The 14,929-nt window shown below is 57.4% G+C and overlaps 1 protein-coding gene across 1 annotated transcript in view; it reads right to left on the reverse strand.

The window, feature by feature from the left end:
* Positions 1-11,612: 11,612 nt before the first annotated feature.
* The window catches only part of CTNNBIP1 (catenin beta interacting protein 1), a 52,782-nt gene continuing 49,465 nt past the window's right edge, over positions 11,613-14,929 (reverse strand). Inside the window, exon 5 of the mRNA XM_030325548.2 lies at positions 11,613-14,009. Coding sequence (XP_030181408.1) covers positions 13,951-14,009 — 59 coding nt within the window. The 3' untranslated portion in view covers positions 11,613-13,950. The remainder of the gene's footprint in view (positions 14,010-14,929) is intronic.

The following is a 14,929-nucleotide window of genomic DNA, read 5'->3' on the forward strand; positions in this document are numbered from 1 at the left end:
AAGCAGGGGAAGGTAATGCTTACCTACAGAGGGACTTCTGCCCCAGCCCCTTTCTGCACGGCTCGGGCCTCCTGTTTCCAGGGCCCCTTGGGCCTCAAGGGGCAGCAGAAAAGTGGGGGGAGTCCTGCCTCTTCCCTCTTCCCCAGCCAACCTCACTGAGTTGCAGCGCTAGGCTTTGATCATCTGAGGGACATTGATTTAGAGGATGCAAATGAGGAGGATGTCTGTTGGAGGAAGATTGTCTTCTCGGGAACAGCAGATAGGTCTTCGAGAATTCTCAATGAGCCTTGCGTTGACTGGCTTGGCAGGAGCCACAGGGAGGGGGGCAAATTGCAGGAAAGTGCTGAGCAGGTAGGACCTCTCGCTCTCACAGCCCCGGGGCCAGGGAGGCAGGGGAAACCTAGCGGCTGGAGGGGCGGGGAAGGAACCAGCAGAGGAGTCTGTTAATCCTACTCCCACCTCACCTCCGCCCCTGTCTTCACAGGCCCCTCTAGGTGCAGTGATAGGCGAAAAGGGAAGGGGACTTGACCTGCAGGCTGACTCCCTCTCTGCGTCTGTCCGCTGCAGCCAGCTGGAAGCTGGAAGAGGGGAGAGGCAGATGGGGAGGCCAAGGCCAAGGAGCCTCGAACACGCGACGAGGGGCGGGGTGGCTCTGCCTGACATTAGCTGGGCAGGGAAGGCTGCGAGTTGGGACTAAAGCTCACGCCAGCCGCCTCCAGGCCTGAGCAGGGCGCCTTCCTGCCGAAGGAGGCAAGCACCGGCATTGGTGGGGGGGGGGGGGGGGAGAGAGCCTGTCCCTGGGAGTCACAGAGGCACAAGGCACTCAGGCCTGCGTGCTGAGAGGGCAGAAGGAAGAGAGGCCAAAGAGCACTTATCCGCCCTTCTGAGGGGGGTTTGCCCCTGTTGCTGGCCTTGACCGCCACCCCAGGCATGGAGGAGGAGAAGTTGCCCCATTTAGCCTTGAGCCTCCAAATTGACTCCAACCTGCCCCAGGGCCCCAGATAGTGGCAGTGCTAAGTGAGTCACCCCCCACGCCCCAATCACAAGAATTCCTGCCACCCCGGGGTGGGCATCTGCCAAGGTGGAAAGGTCTGGATTCCTCTCTCCTTCGACGCCCTCACTTGCCTATGGCTCCAAAGATCAGGCCTGGTGCTTGACTCTGGACAGGATCCCACCAGGGCTCCCCGCCATCCATCCCCATCCCCAAGGCTCCCCCCATAACTCCCCTCCGAGCAGGGTGAAGGAGAAACATGTTAATTTGCTCATCTTTGCTAATTTGAAAAGGAGCATAAACAGTAGAGCTCAGTTGCACTGCACTGCCGAGGGTGTAGTTTAAGTCCAATTATGTGCTATTAGTGTATTTGCTCTTTGTTCCCGTGGCATATTAATTGCAGGTCTAGTATTGTGGCAATTAACACAATTATGGGCCCTCTCTTCCGGCAGGCCACAATCCACATGCTTTCGGCCAAGGAACTGGGCCGGTAAGATGGAGGGAGGGGCCCGCCGGGGGAAATGCCCACCGTTATGGGTTGGATCGTGTCCCTCCGAAAACCAGACGCTGAAGTCTTAACCCCTAGAACCTCAGAATGCGCTCTTGTCTGCAGACACGGTCTCTACAGAAGTGATCTGAGTTAAAATGAGGTCACTGGGGCGGACCTAATCCAATAGGACAGGGGTCCTCGCGAAAAGGGACCATGTAGCCACACAGAAGGACGCTACTATGAAGAGACCAGGGAGAAGCCCAGGGGAGAGGCCTGGAGCACGTCCTCCCGCACCGCCCTCAGAAGAAGCCGACCCTCCTCGCGCCTTGATTTTGGATTTCTGGCCTCCGGAGCTGTGAGACAGTCTGTTTCTGTTGTTTCAGCCGCCTCCAGTGTTTCAAAAGGTAGCCCGAGCGAACTCACAGACCCACCTCTGTCCCAGGCAGAGTCTCCCCCACCCCAGCTGCAGGGGGACAAGGAAGGCCGGTGAGAGAGAACACCAGCATTGCTCTCTGCTCGGAAGTCTCAAGGGCATCAGCAGGGATAGTCAGCGCCTCCCTCCCACAAGACACCTCTTCCCAGGGCTTGCCTATCAATGTCACCTCTGTTCTCCGGGCCCCTGGGCCTTCATTCTTCATGGAACTGCCACTGGGGCTCCTTCTCCTCTCTGTGCCCATCTCTAATTAGTCACCTGGCTTGGCCAATCCCGGGTGAGTCACTTCCTTTGCCTTTGGCGTCCCTTTACCCTGGAAGGTAAACAGTGTATGTATTTTCCTGGTCAGGGCAGTTATAATGATCAGGTATCTGCACAGAGCTTTACAGCTTAAAAGGTACTTAGCAAAGACCTGTTCTCCTTCCCCACGTACAACAATCCCGTGGGGGTTGATATTACTTCTTATTTTACAGATGGGGAAACTGAGGCTTGGAGAAGTCACATGCAACCCATAAGTGACAAGTAACAGGACTCGGAACCTGAGCTCTGATCTTATACCTTGCGCTCTTCCTCCACAGCAGCAGTTCTTATGGAATGTTCTATGGAACATTTAAGAAACTTAAGAGTTCTGGGGTGCCTGGGCGGCTCGGTCGGTTGAGCGTCCGACTTCAGCTCAGGTCATGATCTCACGGTTCATGGGTTTGAAGCCCCTCATCAGGCTCACTGCTGTCAGCGCAGAACTCGCTTTGGACCCTTTGTTCCCCCCCGCTCTCTGACCCTCCCCCACTCTCATTTTCTCTCTCTCTCCCCCCCCAAAATAAATAAACATTCAAAAAATAAATAAATAACAAAACCCTTAAGAGTTCTGTGGTCAAATAGATGAGGGAGAAGCGAAATGAAATGAAATGGATCATTGCAGAACTTTCCAGAACCTTCAGACTGTCCAAAAGAATGGGTATGGCATCAACGTTTTCGAGCCTTCTTTGACTTTTGTGGGACACCTGCTGTTCCAGATGGGGCTTCGTGACATCGCGGGAGTGCTCTGGGATGGCAAAACCAGGTCGAAACAGGGGAGAAGAAAACTCTGGTCTCCAGCTCAGTGGGAGGGTCCCCTTCCTACCCCTGCTCCTCCTCCCCACCCAGGGCAGGCTGGCTGAGCACCAGGGCTGGAGTCACTGTGGGATTTCCTCACTCAGAGGTTCAGCCGGCACCAGAGGCTAGTCATGGACAGTTGGTCCCTGCCCACATGACGTTCTCCCCTTTAGGTACCACCACTGCCCCCTGCATGTGGTTCTGGTGGTGATCTCCATACCCCACTCCAGCCACAGCAGCTGTGGGTTGGCCCAGTGGGTTGGCACACTACCCAAGGAGGGCCAACCAAAGACTGCCCTGGGTTGGGGGCACTGAGAGAAAGCATCTTTCCTCTCACTGAAGCTGCCAGGAGCTGGGTTCTGCTATCAGGGGAACTCAGTCCGAAAGGAGATGACGGGGCCAAAATGCAGTAAAGCAGAAACCAGCAGACATGGATTTAGAGGGAGAGAAGGTTCTGGAAGCATCGAGTCCCCAGTTCCCATCCCTGAGGCCCTGGTTCCCACAGCAATTGCCTTAATCCTATGAACTACCTCCCCCCCAAAGTGAGCCAGTTGGAGCTGGGTTTTGGTTGCTTGCAAACCAGAAAGTCCTGACCACGGCCGGCCGCCCTGCCCCATGAGTAGCCCAGAATTGTGGGTGCCGGGGCCCAGCCCCGCTGAAAGGTGCCCTGAGGCCTCAGCCAGAGAAACAGAGAGGATGCCCTCCTCTCCACAGGTCCTTTCGGACAGTTGTCGGGACAACTTTCGCTCAGAAAATGGCGTCACTGTCCCTGTGGGTCACAGAAGGCTCAGCAGAGGAGCCATCTCAAGGTCAAGATTATTCATTCATTTAAAAATCAAACGTTCATTGAGAGCCCACGATATATCAGGTACATGTCACTGGGGACACAGCAGAAGTTGTTGGACAAGGGCCCCGCTCCCATGAGCTTCCCTTCTAGCGAAGCAGATATTTCAGATAAAGAAAAGAGAGCACGTCAGAGACTAGAAAGCAAAACGAGGTGGTCAGTTAAGAACCTCTGAGGGAGTGGGGCACCTGGGCGGGTCAGCCGGCTAAGCATCTGACTCTTGATTTCGGCTCAGGTCACGACCTCCTGGTTCCTGGGATCAAGCCCCGCGTCAGGCTCTGCACTGACGGTGGGGAGCCTGCTTGGGATTTTCTCTCTCCTCTCTCTATGTCTCCCTCCCTGCTGGTGCTCTCTCTCTCTCTCTCTCTCTCTCAAAATAAACAAATAAACATTAAAAAAAAAAAAGAACAGGGCGCCTGGGTGGCTCAGTCGGTTAAGCGGCCGACTTCGGCTCAGGTCATGATCTCGCGGTCTGTGGGTTCGAGACCCGCGTCGGGCTCTGGGCTGACGGCTCGGAGCCTGGAGCCTGCTTCGGATTCTGTGTCTCCCTCTCTCTGCCCCTCCCCAGCTCATGCTCTGTCTCCCTCTCTCAAAAATAAATAAACATTAAAGAATTAAAAAAAAAAAAAGACCCTCTGAGGGGGGTGTTATGATCTGAACGTTTGTGCTCCCCCAGAATTGTATGTTGACATCTTAACACCCGATGTGGTGATGTTAGGAGGTGGGGTCGTGGGGAGGGGATTAGGTCATGAGGACAGAGCTGTCATGAGTGGGGTTGGTGCCCTGTAGAAGACAGCCCACAGAGCTCCCTCGGCCTCCCCATCATGGGAGGACACAGAAGGCAGAAGCGGGAAAGAGGCCCTCACCAGAACCCGACCACACTGGCCCCCTAACCTTGGGCTGCGAGAAATGAATTTCTGTTGTTTGTAAGCCACCCAGCGTGTGGGATTTTGTTACAGCGGCCAGAGGAGACTGAGACAGGGGGTGACATTTAAGCCGACAACTGAAAGGTGAGGATTCAGTCGTGTGGGAAGAACGCCACAGGAGGAAACAGGTGGGGCGGGCTTGGCATGGCCGGGGGACTGAAGGCTGGGCTTCAAGAGCGGGGGACGGCGCGGGGAGATGAGATCAGAGATCACCCGGGGCCAGGTCCCTGCCCGGAGTGCCCGCAACAGGGAGGGGAGATTTTTATCCTGAGTGCAAAGGGCAGCCACTGCCCTGTAGAGTCCGGGGTGGGGACCCGGGCGGTCACCGGTGTTTTCTCAGGCCCCAGAGAAACGAGCAGCTCCCAGACACGACGTTTCAGCGGAGCCCTCGAGCTGGGAGTGGGACAGAGTGTTCTCAGCTACGGCAGGAGTCAGAAGCCACACAGCTTCGAAGGCTCAAGATCACTGAGGCAACGCAGTGGTCCGGGGAGGCCGGCCGACGGTGGAGAAACAAACAGACTAAGAGCCCCAGAGCAGCAGACCGCGCACTTCCTTCCTCGCGTGTGGACTGGCTGGGGCCTTGCCAGGACACAGGCTGCCGGGGCAGCCACCTCCAGAACGTTCCCGGGAGGCCCTCAAAGCCTCCACCTGCAGGGGCGCCTGGGAGGCTCAGTCAGTTAAGCCTCTGACTCTTGATTTCCGCCCAGGTGGCGATCTCTCGGTTCGCGAGATCAAGTCCCGCCTGAGGCTCTGCTCTGGGCGTGGAGCCTGCTTAAGATCCTCTCTCTCCTCATGCCCCCCACTCACACGCTGTCTCTTTTCTTTGAAGATAAACAAAAGGCTTCGGCCTGCAGGGACCCATCACTTCTACCCATACTTCACGGGCTAAAGCAAGCCAGGGCCACCATTACTGAAAAGGAGGAGAGGAGGACACAACACTCCCACCCGTCTGGAGGGTAGAGGCCAAGAGGGTCTGAGGAGCAGCGCTGGCTCCCACAACCCTGTTTTACAGATGGGAAACTGAGGCTCGGACACACGAAATAGAATCAGCCAGGGTTAGTGGACTGGTGGTGGTCGTCCGGTGCTCTCTCCGCGGTGCCCTGTCCCCTCCTCACCCTCCCGGCCTCCTCTCCTGCCTAATGCCCTTTAAGAGCTTAATCCCCTAAACCTGAGCTTGTCCTGGCTCTCGGAGGGCGGGACAGGGTACTGGGACACCCGCTTTCCTCTTTCCTCTCCCTCTGGGGAGAGGGCCCTGAGTGGGTCACACAGCCTGGGGAGCGGGTGGCAAGAACAGGGCCATCCAGCGCCAGCAGGAACCCACTAGGCCGGGTAGGTAATGGGGGCCTCCTGGGTTTCCAGCCCGAACCCCGGGGCTTGCCCTGACACGTCTCTCCATATGTTTCCTCCTTCTGAAGCAGCTTCCTGGGCTTCTCGGCTGCCCTCTCTTGGTCTGGTTACTGGGGAGGAACCAGGGACCGGCCAGGGCACCCACGGGCCTCTGCTATCACCTTGGCCTCACCCCAGCGTGAGCTGCACGGCATGGCAGAGAGAAGGACGGCCCAGGCAGGTGCAGGAACTCTAGGGACCCTCCTGACCGCCTCAGCTCCCTGAGGACAAGCCTGGGCGTGCCAGCCCTGTTCTGCCTCCTCAGTGACCGGGGAGAGGCCCCAGCAGCCACGGAGACCACAGGGCAAGGCTCCGTCTCTCATCTCTGCCTCCCCGGCTCGCGCACAGCAGGTCCTGGGTCAGCAGATCCTGACTGGCTAGATGCCCGGCAGGGGCTCAGTGGTGCAGCTGGGCTGGGTTAACTCTCCGGGAGTCTGGAGAAGTCTGGGGGTCATCCAGGTGGCTCAGGGTTCACCCCCCTCTGGAGCAAGCTGTGAGAGCTATGAAGGAAGGTTCTGGATAAAATCCTTGAGGGACCAGAGTCCAGGCTGCCCACCGCCGCCCACCCCCCCCCCCCCAGGGTTTGGCTTTTCTGAAGTCTAGGCAGTTCCACGTGGAGTGTGGGGTGATTCAGCCAGAGAAACGTTCCCAGACCACCTTCTCCTGGGAGGCTGGACCATCCCCCCCAGACAGATTTCCAAGGGGCGGGCCAGCAGGAGCAGGGCTGAGCAGGGTGGGTGGGTCAGGCTATTTCTGAGGGAGCACGGAGCCAGCTGCGCCAGGAGTCGCCCACTGAGGCCAGCGAGGCTGCTTCGGGCACTATGGCGGTGGGTAGGGGTGTAGGAGCGGCCGAGGGGGAGGCAGGCCCCACCTGGGGCTGTCCCCCCTATCCCCTCAGCCGGGCCCCCCTTCTCCACTCACAGCTGAGCCCCCAGCACGCCCGGGGCCGGGCTGTGCTGCCTCTGGCTCCCCAGGGTGGTCGGTGTTTTGCTTTCACACCAGGGCTCGTGAGGATGTGCGGTGAGGGTAAACAAAGAGCTATTTTTATCGCCTCATTGTTTCCTCTCTCAGCATCCTAGCTCCCAGGCCAAGGGACACCTCAGTCCTCCCTCCTCACACCCGCCCGCCCGCCCGCCACAGGCTCTGGCCTGCCAGGTGCCCCCAACCAGGCCACCGCGCTCTCCCTCAGGGGCGGCCTCAGAGCCAGTCCACAGATGGTGGCCGAGAGTCTGGGAAGGGACACAGAGGGCGCGAGAGCCAGGCCTGGGAGCCCCATGGCCGCCCCGGGTGTCCCAGCCTGTCTCCCCCCACCCCCCGACACCTGGCTGTATCGACCCACGGCCTGTTCAGAAGAAACCCCTAGAGCTGCCCCAGCCCCTGCCTCAGGGGAGGTCGAAGTTGGGGGCACCTGCCGCCTGACCGGGGGGGGACCTACCGCTTGACCGGGGGGACCCCGCTGCTGCAGCTCACATACTCACTCCCGGCAGCAACCCCGAGATAGAGCCATTACTACTCCCGTGTTCCACGTTGGGAAGCAGGCTTGACAACATCACGTGACTCGTCCCCATCAAACAGCTTGTAACGGGCAGAGTCTGGACTGGAACCCAGGTCTGTGCAGCTGAGCCCAGAACCCAGGGGGGCCTCCCCGACAGCAGCTACTGCCTGAGGCCTACAGGGGCATCATCCCACTGCTCGGGCTTCAGTGCCGGGAGGGAACCCTCGGGGCCTCGGGGAGGCTGAGGTCTGTGACCCGATCTGAGATCTGGGAGGGCCCAAAGGAGGGCGGGGGGTGTGGGGGGGGGAGTGCCGGGGGCTCGGGGCTCGGGGCTCCGCAGCTCCCCGTCCTCCTCCTCCTGTTTGCTCCGAAGCAGAGCCCGTCTGCGGTGGGAAGGAGCCTCTGGCTGTGATGGTTTTTTTTTAACCACTTGATCATGATCAAGGATTTAATTTTATCCCCTTCTCTGGCTGGCTCTGATTCTATTTGGAGTTCAAGCACGAGCTAGTGAGCAGGAGGGCTCCCTGGAAGACAGGACGCCCGCCCCCAGACTCGGCGAGGCCCCTCCTTGCCTGTCCAGCCTCCACAAGGTCCCTCCGGGGGTCCCCCTCGGCTCTGCAGTTTCCGGAAGGCTGAGGGACGGTCCAATTAACGCCTTTCTCCCCGCCTCCTCCCTCTGCCCTGCAAAGCTGCTTAGCGGAGGAAGAGGCCTGGGGTGGGTCAGGGAGAAGGAGGCAGCTCTGTCCCTATGAAGGGATCGTCTTAGCCTTTTTCTCCTCATCAAAAAAGCATTTAACAAGCACTGACTGGACCTGGGGCCACACTGCTCCCCTCCAGGAGCTGCACACAGGCCTCGTGCCGAATGACTTCTAAGCAGAGGCGATGGGGGTGTGAGCCAGTGACCACCCACTGTGGGCAGGTCTCTGCTAAACTAGTCATTTGCATCAGCTCATAATTCTCAGCAACAGCCTCATCCCCATGAGGGATAGATGCTCTTGTTTTTTGGTGTTTTTTTTCCCATTTTTTGGCAGATCTCGTTCTCAATCCCACCAGCCGGCCTCCAGGGCCCTCACTGTCTTCCCAGCTCCCGGCTACGGAGACATAAAGGTTTGTACTGTGGCGGTAAACAGTACAAACCCGGGTCAAAAGAGGATTCTGTCTGGCAGGGGTTGGATTCAAAGCATTCTTGCGTAGAATCTGTCGAAGGTGCAATTGTTTTTATTATTATTCCCATTTTACCGACGAGCAAGTGAAGGCCGAGGCCGGTGCCAGAGCACAGAGGTCACAGTAGGGAGGCAGGGCTCCCATCCGAGCCTGCAGTCCCTCATCTCTGAGCTCTGTCGCTGACCTCACGTGGGGACAGGCGTCTTCGAGGCTAGGCTGCCAGACGCTGGCCAGGGGCTGCGGAGAAGGGAGAAGCGCTGACTTTGAAGCAAATTATGTTATTTCCTCATCTGTAAAATGGGGACAATACCATCCTTGCCTCACACACGACTGAAGATGGCGGAAGTACAGGGCTGTGCACCCGCACACGGGCAGCACCCGACACACGTTCCCTGCGTTGTTGAGACCAGGACGAGGGAGTTACCTGCATAAAAGATGGGTGTGGAAAACCTACCTCCCTCAAGGGCCGAGGCCAAAGGCCAGGAGGGGGAAACTCTCACAAGTTCAGGGTCTGAAGTCGCCTCCTGGGACTGTGTATGTGGGGCCAGCCTCCCCCACAGGTGTGCAAACAAGGCAGCCCAGGCAGGGCAGGATGGGGCTTAGGCCCTGGCAGCGGCTCTCCTGACCTCCTTGCCGGGCAGGACCGCCCGGTCCCTCTGGGAAACCGGTCTCCAACGTCAAGGAGAGAAGTGAAGGCCGGGCACCTGCTGATATTCAAAAAGCATCTCACTGCCTTTATCCTTTAAGGAGGCCTTTGTTTAAATTAGGGCTAGCAGTTGTCGTCCCCACAAGCCTCCCAAATCTCCTCAACACCCGGTTATTGCCCAAGGAAAGGGAGTTCCTTCAGTAGAGAGAGAGAGAAGCGTGTTTTCTAAACGCGGCCTCAGGTCAGTCTATTTCCGGGAAAGGGGTGGGTGCGGAGGGCAACAGGGACGTTGAGAGAGTGATGACTGGCCCGTGCGGGTGTGGTAGGTGGGTACTGGGAGCTGGCTCCTGCCCCCACCACTGAACCAGGTGCCCCAGAAGGATCGGTTTCCCTGCTACAAAGGGCCCTGTTCAAAGGCTGGAACAGCCTGGATTCTCGAAGCTGCCAGTCACCTGCAGGGACAGAGAAAAGCACTTCATAACTCAACCGCCCTCCCCCCCAGGGCTGGGAAACACCAACAAAAGGCAGGGTACCCTGCCCCCCCCCTTCTCAGCCCACCCAGCCTCCCCCAGACTCAGCCTGGCCTCCGGCTGCCTCAGGCCTCAGCAGACCCGATCCCAGTGGTTGTCATTTCTGGCTGCGTGCACCTGTACCCAGGAAGGTGAACCCAGAAGGCCGCCTGCTGTGTGGGCCGAGGGACCCTGAAAGACGCCGCGCGGCCCCCAGTGTGTTTCCTGGGCCTGCTGTGGCGTCCCAACTCCTCTTTCTTGCTGGCCTAATTCCCACAAGAGACACAACCGAGTTAGACAACTCTGGGAGGGCGCCTCCCTCCCGGGTCCGCTCCCAGGGTCTCTGCTGGGGGCTGGGCAGTGGCACCAGGGCCAGTCAGCGCCTCCCCCTGCTCAACTGCTCAGTTTAGAAGAGCAGATTAACACCAAGGTTAACTCCCGACAGTGCAAATCAGAACACAAGTAATTTACCTAACGTGAGCCCTTGGAGATTGTGTCTCTGTAATGTCTGGCTAACACAGCTGTCTTTTTAAAAATTTTTTCCTCGGGGCACCTGGGTGGCTCAGTCGGTTAAGCGTCTGACTTCGGCTCGGGTCATGATCTTGCGGTTCGTGAGTTTGAGCCCCACATCGGGCTCTGTGCTGACAGCTCGGAGCCTGGAGCCTGCTTTGGATTGTGTCGCCCTCTCTCTCTGCCCCTCCCCCCCTCATCCTCTGTCTGTCTCTCTCTCTCTCTCTCAAAAATAAACATTCAAATAAATAAAAACCTACAGAGAAAGGCAGGCCAACTCCATGTAAAATACCCTGGAGGGTATCCAAGCAAAGCCTAGACAAGCCCTTTTTAGAGATGTTTCAGAGGTGACGCACATCTGGTCACCGTGTGGCCTGTTAGGCGGCCTTCAACATCTCTCCCAACGCTAAGAGTGAATGATGTCGATTGGGCCGTCCATCCTCAGAGTCTATAAACCCCACAGCGTTTAGCTCCCAGTGAAACTCTTTGAAAAGGAAATAGAAGCAGGGAGTCCATGTAAGCGGAAAAAAAAAAAAAAAAAAAAAAAGAAGACCTAAAATGGGATGATGAAGGGTGGAAATGAAACATTCTAGAAAATGCTTCCAAAGCAAAAATTCCTAAAGCAGAAATGATTTCAGCTTCTAAACTTGAATATACAGCTGAACAGCAATAAATCTCCCATTTCTGGGATGACGGAGGGGCCGGATATTCTGTTTGGACTTTTGTTACAAGTAGCCCAAGACCACTGCCATCACACAGGAGGCTGGGGTGTCTAGGATGGAAGGGCCCCCGCACTCTTGCAGGTGCCCAGTGTCTGCTCGAGAGCACAGAGGGGCAAGGTCACGTCTGAAGGCTGACCTCAGTCCGATCGAAGACGGTATCAGAATCTCCAGGTCAAAAAGGGGGCTCAGCCTTCCAGGGACCTGTCAGCTGGGCAGATCTCGGAATTCTTCCAAGCCCCGAGTCACCCTCCAGGTCACAGACAATCAAACTAGCAAACATGGTGTTTTCGACCCTCCCCGTGGTGCCTCCTTGGGGAGAGAGGGCCCAGCAGCGGAGCCCATGCGACATGGGGCAATCAGCGAACGCACCCAACTCCGAGGGAGGTAACTCAGCTCACACACCAAGCTATTAAAAATCTTTATTGTTAGTTTTTTTTTCTCCAACAGATATATTTTCAGTTGAAATATGGAGCCACAGAAACACCTTCACTTTTCGTGTTCAGATGGCAAGACAGACCGGGGCCATTGCTGTTACGAGAGGGAGGCCCTGTGACCTTGACAAGGACAGGCTGGGGCACAGACGCACCACTGGCCTGGACACGGACCCTTTATGGGAGCTGCAGGTACACAGAGAGGGGGAAAATGGCAACCTGGTACTGGCACCTGGTGACAGATGTCATAACCTGGGGGGAGGGGGCTCGCAAAAGCTGACCTCTCCCCAGGGGCTCAGCTGGAGGCAGGATACTGCGAGTGAAAGTGTGTGTGTGCTCACACGTGCGCCAACTGCCTCTCCTGGAGGAGGATGCTCTGGGGCCCCTGTTGGTGCCTCCATAGTCCCCGCCCCCTGGGGATCGACGCTCTTTGAAGGTTAACCTAACCAGGTCAGCTAACCAGGCCCACGTGCGGAGGAGGTCAGGGCCATCTAAGCTGTGACACGCGAGTCCTTCTGGGGCAAGGCTCACAGCACAGCACGAGACGTCCACGTGGCCCCAGGGCAGCTCCTGTGATCCGTACGGCCCCAGCCCTGAGAAGGGGGAGTCTGGCTCTGAGAATCTTCTCCTGGCTCTGGGTACCTGGGGCAAAACGGGGGCCTCAGCCATCTACCGTCTCGGGGGAGGGTCCAGGCTCCCGGTCCCTGAGGTCCCCATCTTCCTCCACCTCCCCACCCAGACTCCACTCTGGTGAGAGACACAGGGAGAAGGCCAGGCTCCCCCCGAGGGAAGGAGGAGGGCAGGTGGGAAGACCTGGGGCCCTCACCGCCCCCTCAAATCCGGCTGGCTCTGCCGTGTGTCTCTGGGGACCCGGGCCGAGGGCCGGCCTGGTGGAACCTGCTCAGCGAAGGCCCGGCCAGCTGTCTCAGTCGGCACTTCAGAAGCAAACAATGTCTGTTCCAGGCTGACATGGAGAGGGACCCTTCCGTCGGATATGAGGACTCCAAGCCCGGGCCAGGGCCTACTGCCCGGCGGCAGGTACCCTGGGAGCCTGGCTGGCGCAGGTCAGGGCCGGGTGTGGAGACCTAAAGGCCTCCCGGGCCTCGTGAGCCAAGCTGGGGCCTTTGTGGGGGTTCCGGGCTCCCGGGCAGAGACCTCTGCTCCACTGTGGGGTCTCACAGCCAGGAGCAGCTCCTGCCCTTTACAGGAGGAGCCCCAGATGGGGCTTCAGGAAGTAGATATGGAGGGATCGGCCGAAAGGTCAGAGCCACCCGCTGCTCTACTCAGCAGGGACAGGCCAGAGAGGCCCAGCCCCATGCGGAGGGGAGCCCCACAGCTCCCCCCGGAAGGGGGCCTGGCCGGGTGCCAACGCATGGAAGTGATGAACATAAATCCTGGCTAATGGTCACCTCTAAGCTCTGGTTGCTCCTACAGGACAGCACAAACCTCCTCGGGGGCCCTCTTTTCCAGCTGTAGACCCTGCATGGGGCCTCGGAGGTCCCCTTGCCAGTGGAGCCTGGTGTGGGCATTAGAGCAAATGCACTCTCCAGGTGGACCCCCGGACTGGAGAGACACCGCCCGTGCGGCCGAGCCGGGGGCGCCCCTGGAAACGGGAGTCGCGGATGAGCCAATGAGAAACCAAACACACATATCAAAATCAAATCAAATGCAAACACAAACAAAACACGTGAAAGCAGCAGCAAGCTCTTTGTGTAATAAATATTGCAAAGCGCACTTGGTTTCTTTTTTTTTTTCTTTTCAAGTCAAATATAACAACCAATGTCCCAAACCCTGTTTTCAGCATTGAAAAGAGAGAAGCTGTTGCTATCAGCAGAACACCTGCAGCCAATCAAAGAAAAAAAAAAAAAAACACCGTTTCCCACTAGCTGGCCAATCAGAATCCTTTTCCAGTTTAAGCAGCCAATCGGGCCTCTTCACATTCCTAAAAAGTGACCTAAATAAAGCACCAGATCTCGGAGAGCTTCCTGGGAAGCCATATACCGAGGAGCAAATTAAAAAAAAAAAAAAAAAAAAGTCAGAAATAAAAATAAAAGGTTTCTGTTGGTCAAGATTTAAAAATAAAAGGGTTTCTTCCTGCAGCCAATCATGAGTCCGTCCCTTTAAGCCAATTGTAACTGCACCACCGGTGCCTCCTTCGGTGCCAGCCCTGCTGAGTGACCCTGGAGTGGGGTAGGGTAGGGTGTAGGGGCAGGGGGAATCGGGAAGGTGATCTGCTGCCACTCGGCTGGCCGAGGTCCACACAGATCTCTTGGCCCTTGCCAGCTTCCAGGGTGTTCCAAGGGGTTCACAGCTACTGCCTCCGGTCCTCCGTCTCCGACCTGGAAAATGCCATCACCACGTCCTCCGCACCTGCACATCAGGGGGAAAGAGCTGTTGGTTGGGCCTCGGGCGTCAGGCTGCAATCGGGGCGGGGCAAGGCGGCTCGGGCGCCCGTGACAGCGTTAGTCCAGCACAGTGCCAACTGCTTCCAAAGCAGCCAACCGCCTCCTCTCTGGGCCTTTCCTATGGCCTGGCCAGGGGACACGCCACCAAAGGGTGGCAGGGCTGCGGGGGCGAGCCTCAGAGGCTTGCTCAAGGCTATGCCACTGAGAAGCCTGTGTGACACGCACCCAGGGCTGCAGGTCCCAGAGTAGGGCTCTGCTCACATCGCTTCCTCCCAGGTCACCAAAGCCAGAGGCCTTCGGGAACCTTCCTTTTTCTTCTGAAGACTCGGGTCTTGATCCTTTGGAGGCTCATTAGGATTTCTAATAGCCATCCCTCTTTGCCCACACCTAGCACCTGCTCAAAAGAGCACAGCCAGGCCCATTTCTGGCCTGCAGTCGGCCTGGCTCCTACAGAGATAGATAATAGACATAATCTTTATTACTGTTATTTTTAAACATGGATTTGAGATTCTGGTCCAGGCACTCATGAAATCACTTCCTTTGTCTTGTTTTCCATAAGACAGGCTCTGACATGCAGCCAGAAAAGGCAAGAGGGAGGAGGGAAAGAGTTCAAAACACTGACCTGCCGTGGCTACCCAGAGCTGCTCAGGCAGAAGGAGGAGGCCAAAGGGTAAGTGAGCTGACCAACAGGTCCTGACCCCTGCTGGACCTGGCCCTCCCTGGGGCCTACGGCTTTCTCCCCTTTTTCTTCCTTCCTTGCTTCCTTCCTTCCTTCCTTGTATCTGTTTTTAGTTTTATTAAAGCTTATTTATTTATTTTTGGGGGCGGGGAGGCGGGGGGGGGGGAGAGAATCCCAAGCAGGCTCTGTGCAGAGCCTGACGTGGG

Source organism: Lynx canadensis, chromosome C1, assembly GCF_007474595.2.
Source record: "Lynx canadensis isolate LIC74 chromosome C1, mLynCan4.pri.v2, whole genome shotgun sequence".
NCBI lineage: Eukaryota > Metazoa > Chordata > Mammalia > Carnivora > Felidae > Lynx > Lynx canadensis.